The following is a 9,444-nucleotide window of genomic DNA, read 5'->3' as shown; positions in this document are numbered from 1 at the left end:
AAGGGAACTCGTGTTGTTATTATTTTTATACAACACGAGAGGACACCTTGCGCTTTCACCAGTGGCTCATTTTGCTCCCTTTCACCACTCAAAAGTCTAAACCTTTATATAGCACGGATGTCTCCTGACGCGCATGCGCAGTGGTGCGCAGGGCTGCCCAGAGCGGCCTGGGCGCGATCGCCGGGGCGCGCGCCATGACTGAACAATCGACGTTGCTTCTCCGAAAGCAGCTCGCGGGTGAGCGCCGACTCTCGGCGAAATGCCGAGCGACATTACGCGGCTCGCCGTTCGTTTATTTTCACGTCAACGCCCCGTTCCCGAAACCGAGGCCTATGTGCTTTGGCCGGCTCTCCATACGACTTTTTCCCACGTAACGCTAGTCTAGCCCGCCTCGGGCCGGGCCCCGAGCGTGAGGGGTCCGGGTTCTCGGGGCCGGTTTGTTGCGTTCTCTGCTGGGCGGATGAGATTTGATGTCTGGAGTGTCTTGGTTTCCGTTCGTTGAGGGACGATAACACAAAGATGCATTTCTGTGGTGCGCAGGGTGATTGGTGTTGTGGGGGGGGGGGAGGTATTGCGGATATGGGGAGGTGGGTGATTTGGAGTGGCGGTGAGGTGATGGGAGATTTTGGATATGGCGAGTGAGGTGCTTGGTGTTGATGGGTGGAGGTGATTGCTGATCAGGAATGGGATTATGGGCAGGGAGGTGGAGCTTATTTGTGACTAAAATTATGAGTATGGGGGAGGAGGGGTGGGGTGTTGTGTGATTCAGATTATGATTTGGGGGGTGGGGTGTGTGAGTCAGATAATGATTTGGGGGGCATGGGGTGTTGTGTGATTCAGATTATGATTTGGGTGGGGGTGGGGTGCTGTGTGATTCAGATAAGATTTGGGTGGGGGTGGGATGCTGTGTGATTCAGATAATGATTTGGGGGGGGGGGATTGTATGATGGAGGGGGTGATCATGATTATCAGTATTGGCAGTGGGGGGGGGGTGGGGTAGGATATTGTGTGATTCAGATTATGGGTATTAGTGGGGTGGTAATAATGAGTATGTTAGAGGGGATCATGACCATGATTATCACTATGAGGTGGGGTGGGGAGTGATCATGATTATCAATATTGGAGGGGGGCTGATTTGGATTTTGAGTATGGGTGGGGGAGAAGGTGTGTTGTGATTCTGATTATGGGTATGGGGAGGGTTGATCCTGTTAAAATAGATTGGTGGTGGGGGAATTGGGATGATGCGTATGGAAATGGGGGGGATGTGATTGAGGTTATGAGTTTGGAATGGGGGTGTGATTGAGGTTATGAGTTTGGAATGGGGGTGTGATTGAGGTTATGAGTTTGGAATGGGGGTGTGATTGAGGTTATGAGTATGGAAGGGGGTGTGATTGAGGTTATGAGTATGGAAGGGGGTGTGATTGAGGTTATGAGTATGGAAGGGGGTGTGATTGAGGTTATGAGTATGGAAGGGGGTGTGATTGAGGTTATGAGTATGGAAGGCGGGGGTGTGATTGAGGTTATGAGTATGGAAGGGGGTGTGATTGAGGTTATGAGTATGGAAGGGGGTGTGATTGAGGTTATGAGTATGGAAGGGGGTGTGATTGAGGTTATGAGTATGGAAGGGGGTGTGATTGAGGTGATGAGTATGGAAGGCGGGGTGTGATTGAGGTTATGAGTATGGAAGGGGGTGTGATTGAGGTGATGAGTATGGAAGGCGGGGGTGTGATTGAGGTTATGAGTATGGAAGAGGGGTGTGATTGAGGTTATGAGCATGGAAGGGGGATGTGATTGAGATGATGAATATGGAACGGTGGTGTGATTGAGATGATGAGTATGGAAGGGGGTGGGGGGGTGATTGAGATTGAGATTATGAGTATGGAGGGGGTGTGAGAGGTTATGAGTACAGGATGAGGGGGTATGATTGAGTTGATGAGTATGGAAGGGTGGTGTGATTGAGATGAGTATGGAAGTGGGGGGGGGGTGATTGAGGTTATGAGTACAGAATGGGGGTATGATTGAGATGATGAGTATGGAAGTGGGGGGGGGGTGATTGAGATTATGAGTATGGAGGTGAGGTGTGATTGAGGTTATGAGTACAGAATGGGGGTGTGATTGAGATGATGATTATGGAAGTGGGGGGGGTGATTGAGATTATGAGTATGGAGGTGAGGTGTGATTGAGGTTATGAGTACAGAATAGGGGGTGTGATTGAGATGATGAGCATGGAAGTGGGGGGGGGGTGATTGAGGTTATGAGTACAAAGTGGGGGGTGTGATTGAGATGATGAGTATGGAAGGGGTGTGTTGTGGAATTTTCTGATTTGTTCTATTAACCGATTGGTGTAAATCCTGTTACTCAATTTGCAAGAAACAATTAATTCATTGTCCACAACGAAAAGTACATTAAATTGATCAGAAAACATTTATTTCATGGTACCACGGAGTCCAAAACACTGAGATGGTAAACATCCACAATGATTTGCACTAAACTAAGCTAACATTTCTTGATTATATATATATATATATATATATATATATATATATATATATATATATATATATATATATATATATATATATATATATATATATATATATATATATATATATATATATATATATATATATATATATATATATATATACACATACACATGCTGTGGAGTGGAGACAAGTGGGGGGATAAAGAGAGAGCATGATGACCTTCAGCTGGCCTTGGTGAGAGAGGATCAAACATTAGGTTATAGGTCTTGCAAAGAAATGAATATAAGGAATTGTGTATATAAAAGGCAGTGAGTACATGGGTCTGATAAGCATTGGCAAAATAACTCAAACTGCAATACGTGTCCACTGGGTGAAAGAGAATGACATCATGCCAAAAGTTGCAGTGCCATCAACCAGGCCACCCTGTAGTACAGCAAGACATCCCCCCCCATCAACACCCAGACAAAAGGGAAACACAATTGACAGCCAATTCGACTGTGTTGTTCATCTTTCGGCTGCTCCCGTTTAGGGGTCGCCACAGCGGATCATCCGTTATGATCCGCATACTGATTTGGCATAGCTTTTACGCCGGATGCCCTTCCTGACGCAACCCTGGTCGTCTCTTACGACACAGGGATAAGGATTGGGTTTCGTCATGATTCCGGGCTGCTCTACACCCTCTTGTATCGCGGCCCAGCGCAGAGCTCCCGTCCTCAAGCGATCCTCCAACCCAAGCCTCCGAGTATCCGGATTACAGACGCACACCGCTACGCCCGGTGACAGCCAATTCGACTATAGCATAAAAATCAAATTTATAAAACACCAGCAACAATTATAATTGAGAGTACATGAATATAATTATTTTTTTTCTTCCACAATTCCCCCTTTTTTCCTTATCAGGAAAATTTGAATAATTATATTACACATGATCACCATACCTCGTTCCTAGAGGAGGAAAGATATGTGTTACACAAGTTCAATCAAGAATGGCAGCGAGTGCTCATATCAGAAGAATGCTGGATGACGACCATCTCAATAGTGTCACAGCCAGGTTAGTGAGTGTGTTTCCATTTCATTCATGGCCTGTTCATCAGCATGTGTCACAAATCGAAAAGACATGCTTCCCGAAGTCAGAAGATAAGCAGGTCGGGGTGTAGTTGGAGCAGCACCCAAGGGGAAACACAGTCGAGGCACTCTTTGAGCTGCAGAGAAGGTAGATCTTGGCAGGTACGAGCTTGGGCCCGACACTGGGTTGAAGGAGATGAAAAGGTGACCCAGAGATCCAGCCCCAGCAGAGTTTGGGGCCTTGTAGCAGCAGTTTGTGCAATCAGGTTTGATTCACCAAGTGAGCTGTGCACGTTGGAGGCAGCCGCAATGGCTGCACGAGCCCCACCCGCACCATTGAACACATGTTGCAGATGATTCGCTGTGTGGACTTTCAGGGCCTTCGTTTTGCATTGTGCAACCACGGCAAGTTAACGATGTATCTGCAGAGCAGCAATTTGCGAGTGTGGTTGGGGACATTCCTCCAGGCAGGCACCACACAACGGTGACGTTTAAGTCTTTGCCTTGCTGTGGTTTGACTTGTCCAACCTTCTCTTCAGTGGGTTTTTCTTTTTTTTCTCTAACATGCTCATCTTATCTCTTCAGGAAGAGGGTAGTTTCATGATCATGTGTTGAATGCCCAATCACCCAAATCTGGGTTCCCCCATGGTCCAATCTTTCAGTGGAAGTTCTTCCAAAGCTTCATTAGACGAAATTGTACACTGCATAGTTCAACTGCTCTCAACACTCCGAAACAAACAGTCGTGGTTAAGCATCGATTAAAGACCAACCAATAAATGTCATGGGCTCATGTATTTCAATAAGACTGACAAAGGTTCTTACAGAAGCATTTAACTTGCATTTTATTGTTACAAATTTGGAAGCCTTGTGCACACAGACATTCAGGTCCCCATAGCTCAGTTATTTCGATTAGTAAATGTGGATAGATAGCTCCCTTTCCCTTGCTTAATGGGTAATTAAATGTTCATGCGCTGCGGAGTTATTTTGATAGTCAGGGTTTTCTTTTATTTTTACATCAACAATCACTACAACAACACGTCTTCACCTCACTTCCTCCAACCATCCTCCACCGGCACCATTGCACACGTGCGTGTCAGCACGTACGTGGGCAGAGCCCACACAGGACCATGTTGCTCTGCTTGTTTGAGGGGTGGTCCTTTGCAAGAAGGTGGAGCCATAACACGCGGTCCACCCAATGAGAGAGGGCCACGCATGAGCGGACCGTGCGGGAGAATGATGAAGGCAAGGAGAGCAAATAATTGTGGCAAATCTGCTCGAGTGCGGGGAGGAAGAATTCGCTCGTCTGCTCGCATCTCGCTCGCGCCTGGTTAGTCTGCTCGCATCTCGCTGGCACCTGGTTCGTCTGCTCGCATCTCGCTGGCGCCTGGTTCGTCCACTCGCATCTCGCTGGCACCTGGTTCGTCTTCTCGCATCTCGCTGGCGCCTGGTTCATCTGCTCGCATCTCGCTGGCGCCTGGTTCTTCTGGTCGCATCTCGACGCTGGTCTGGTTCGCTCGTCTCAGCCAAACCGCACAAGGCGGGAAGGTCCATGTCCTTCTGGGTGTGTGTGTGTGTGTGTGTGTGTGTGCCCGTCTGTAAGTAGAAATCGTTAAGTGCTTGTTCTTTGTACAATGCATGACTTTATTCGGTGTTAATTCTGCTCTCTGTTTCCCTTTCCCTATTGTAAATAAATCCCCTGTTAAATGTATCAGCGCGTTTCTGTGTTTTCCTCATTGGTTTAACACGGTGCGTGTTGTGGAATTAAAGAAGGCCGTTGTTGCCGTAGCTGTGTGCATTTGGACCGATGGGACCTCGGTAACCCTACGCACGGGTCGAGCACGGAAACGACTCGTCCCGTTCGCGTCCCGTTGTGGGTGTGAATACTCGGGAGCTCGCCACGTGGGTCTCTAGGTATATTGCAGTTTGGCAAATAACCCTGTTCCACGTGGTGGAATTATTGACGATTCACGGTCCTGGAAGGGACCCGTACCCTCAGAGTTTTCCAAACGGAACGATCTAGATTCCGGGTGTTCGGTAGAGTCGACCCTACTGCTCCACCTAGCGGTCGTGCTCGCAGCCGACGCCCGGCTCCGCAACAATGTGTTATATCAATATTCTATCCCTTTCCTTCCCTTGTTTTTCGCACCTAAACGACATGCTAAAATATACAGAAATCTCAGTTGTATGTACACTTAAAAACATTCATCTCATTTGCTATTTGCATGTAGAAAGGGCAACAGTCTTTATCAAGGTTCCAATTTGCAATCAATAATTATTTTCACCATCCTTCAAAAAGAAAATCCCTTCACTGCCAAATCACTGCCAAAAAAAAGAAAGTCAAGAAAAATACCCCATCTGTACAATAATTATGAAAGTTAGCTACTTCTTTCAAGTACTGAATCCAAAGCGATTCGATTTTGCACAGTTACCATTTTAACATGTGCAATCATTTTAACATTCATATCTGCTAAACAATTTACAGTTTCATTCACAAGCAGTTCCAGAGCAACTGCCTTTATTTATTTATTTATTTATTTATTTCCAGCTAACTTAACACTTCCGTACTGATGAAAGATGGTCAAGTCAGTGTTAGAAATACCTGAACTTACTTAAGTAAACGTACATTAAGTACCACTTAATCAAAAATCACAGACCTGTCCAATTAATCAGAAGACAGATAAAATAGGTAATATTTAAATTGGCTTGTCACGTCATTGCACTCTTTTCAATGATATAATTCTATCATTCTGACCGATTTAACATTCATTTCACATGGTCATGCCTTCTGTACTCCGCATAATTCTGGTTTATCGTTTGTTTGTCTTTCTACAAATTGTAGAGGCATTTTACTTAAATTACAGTCAGGCCAGTACCAACCACTAATCGGTGAGAGCAATACATGGAACAATTCCTAATTCCATTTAATTGATTTCATGATTGCTGTTGGTCGAGCTACTCTTCCAGCCATTCTGCATTATGGTTATGTAATGTGTCAGGTCAGGTTCGATCTGTGACCTGCTACAGGTACCATGTAAACCTGTACTAACCTGTTCCATGGTCGGGTTGTCGGCGACTAAACCGTCTCCCCCACCAGGTTTTCTGGTGAGGAGGGTGTTTGGATATGGACACCCAGCAGGATTAAAAACAAAACCTGTCAAAGGGCGGAGGAGCTCCTTGTGAGCCAACGGCCATCCATATCTAGTGCCCAACTGTGTCTGCGGACGTCCTCCTGCAGTTGGGTCACTTCTTATTAGGAGGTTGGTGGCAGGATTTGCACTCCGGCCACCGTAAAACCCTTCATTCCGCAAAACGCAAAAACGCAAAAAAATCTGAAAACCCACTCCGTGGGAGTACCTCCTGTGCAGCTTCCCTTCGCAGGGCAGCTCACCGGATGACGGGATTGGGGCAAAGCCTTCGGGACCCCCAATCTTTGATAGGAGGGAAACCACGGGGTAACATCCCTGGGTTAGATTGCGGGAGAGTGTGTCGGAGTGGTGCTGAGGTGTCGTCCACCAGACGGCGGTCTCCTTGGGTTAACCTGAGGTGGTCCCTTCGGGTGGGTGCCTGGAATGTCCTATCCCTAAGAGAGGATGATCACCTGTCTCTGTTATCATCTGAGCTCAAGCGTTTGGACATCGGGATTGCAGCTCTCTCTGAGGTTCTCAGACCGGATTGCGGCGAGATAATGGTGGGTGGTTACACCTACTATTGGTCTGGTCGCTCTGATGGTTACCATACCCAAGGAGTTGCTGTAGCTGTGTCCAATAAGCTGACCACAATGATAATTGAGGTAACACCGGTCAACGAGCGTATTATGAGATTAAGGATTCGTCACTCCTTAGGTGTCATTTCCCTGGTCTCTGTTTATGCTCCGACTGAGGCGAGTGATCTCACCGTGAAGGATGCATTCTACGCCACACTCGAGTCTGTGGTTGATCAGTGCCCCAGACGAGATACACTTCTAGTCTTGGGGGATTTCAATGCATCGACTGGAACTGATAGGGACGGTTATGAGGTGTGTGTTGGTCCCCATGGGTCAGGAACTATGAACCAGAATGGCACTAAGTTCCTTGACTTTGCAAGAAGTCATGGACTTAGGGTGGCTGGTTCATGGTTTCAGCGCCCACAAGCTCATCGCTGGACTTGGTATTCCAACGCTGGCGGTGTGGCAAAGGAGATTGACCATGTCCTCATTGACGGTCGTTGGAGGATGATCCAGAACTGCAGGGTCTACCGGAGTGCTCAATTCCTCAATACTGACCACAGGCTTGTTGTAGCAATTCTAAAGCTGCACCTTAAATCCTGGAGAATGGTACCATCCCAGCCGAGGCTGGATGTTGCCAAGCTCAGGGATGAGAGAGTAGCTGAGGAGTTTGCGAACAGGCTGAGTGGACACTTGGGGGGTCTGGGTGCTTTGGGGAGTCCTGAAGAGTTGTGGAGCGCCTTCAAGACCACCGTCCTTAATGTTGCCGGTGGATGCCTTGGAGCTCACCGCAGGGCAAAGAAGAATTTTGTCTCAAGGGACACTGGATACCATTGACCTGAGTCGCAGGGCCAGGCTGAATGGCAGAGCTGAGCTGTTCAGGGAGCTGAGGCGTAAAACTATACGTGCACTGAGGGTGGACAAGGAGGCCTATGTGCGAGGAATCTGTGAGGGGGTAGAGCATCACCTGTGGACAGGTGATTCTCGTCCCGCTTACAGGGGAATTCGCGCATTACGTTCATCCAAGCCCATCCCTCGGAGCACTGCAGTTAGAGCAGAGAGTGGTAGGCTCTTGACAGAGGAGTCTGAAATGAAGGCCCGCTGGGCCGGTTACTTTGAGCGGTTGTACCAGGCTGATCCCCCAACTGTCGAGTTGGACGTCAAGGGTGTTACAATCCCTGTTGCTGACCCTCGAATTAACTGTGGTCCACCTACGCTTGTGGAAACACGGGCTGCGATGAACCAGTTGAAACAGGGCAAAGCTCCAGGGATCTGTGGCATCCATGCCGAACTTCTCAAGGCTGGTGGAAATGCTGCACTCGTGTCGTTGCATGCAGTTTTGTGCTCTGCCTGGAACACAGGCATCATCCCAACTGACTGGAAGAGGGGCCTAGTTGTCCCTCTCTGGAAAGGGAAGGGTGATCGCCAAGACTGCAAAAACTACCGAGGGGTGACGCTGCTCTCAGTGCCGGGCAAGGTCTTTGCTCGGATAATTCTCGATAGGGTTCGCCACCATCTGCTTGAGCACCAGCGTCCAGAGCAGTCAGGCTTTACACCAAAGAGGTCAACGATTGACCGTATCCTTGCACTTCGTGTCCTCACCGAACGCAGACGAGAGTTTCGGCAGGGGCTGCTTGCAGCCTATGTTGATCTCTGTAAAGCGTTCGATTCAGTGAATCGGGATGTCCTCTGGAGGATTCTTGGTCTTCGTGGGGTGCCACCAAAACTGATCGATCTGATGTCTGAACTCTACTCTGGTACTGAGAGTGCTGTGAAGTGTGGTGGTACCATCTCTGACTTATTTCCAGTTGTTACTGGAGTTCGTCAGGGATGTGTACTTGCCCCCACACTTTTCAGCACTTGTATGGACTGGATTCTAGGGAGGATGTCGGAGAGATCAAGTTGCGGTGCGTCATTTGGGAATGTCAAGATCTCGGACCTTGACTTTGCAGATGATGCAGTCATCTTTGCGGAGACTTTAGACATCCTCTTGGGGGTCCTCGGGGTGCTGAATGAGGAGTCGGAGCCGTTGGGATTACGGGTTTCTTGGGTCAAAACTAAGATCCAGGCTTTCGGTGACATCTTGGATGCTGCTGTCCTGTCTGTGTCTGTTTGTGGTGAGGATGTTGAGGTCGTGGAGAGATTCACTTACCTTGGCAGTGATATTCATGTCTCTGCTGGCTGCGAGTC

General features: G+C 48.0%; 1 protein-coding gene across 1 annotated transcript in view; it reads left to right on the top strand.

Moving 5' to 3' along the window:
• UBE2G1 (ubiquitin conjugating enzyme E2 G1) overlaps window positions 1-9,444 on the top strand; it is a 65,397-nt gene continuing 55,953 nt past the window's right edge. Inside the window, exon 1 of the mRNA XM_085897568.1 lies at window positions 1-237. Within this exon, the coding sequence (XP_085753694.1) occupies window positions 195-237 (43 nt within the window). The 5' untranslated portion in view covers window positions 1-194. The remainder of the gene's footprint in view (window positions 238-9,444) is intronic.

The sequence above is a fragment of the Eptatretus burgeri genome, chromosome 10, assembly GCF_056783735.1.
Source record: "Eptatretus burgeri isolate ZD-2024b chromosome 10, Ebu_testis_v1, whole genome shotgun sequence".
NCBI classification, from domain to species: domain Eukaryota; kingdom Metazoa; phylum Chordata; class Myxini; order Myxiniformes; family Myxinidae; genus Eptatretus; species Eptatretus burgeri.
This window is presented reverse-complemented; position numbering and strand designations above follow the sequence as displayed.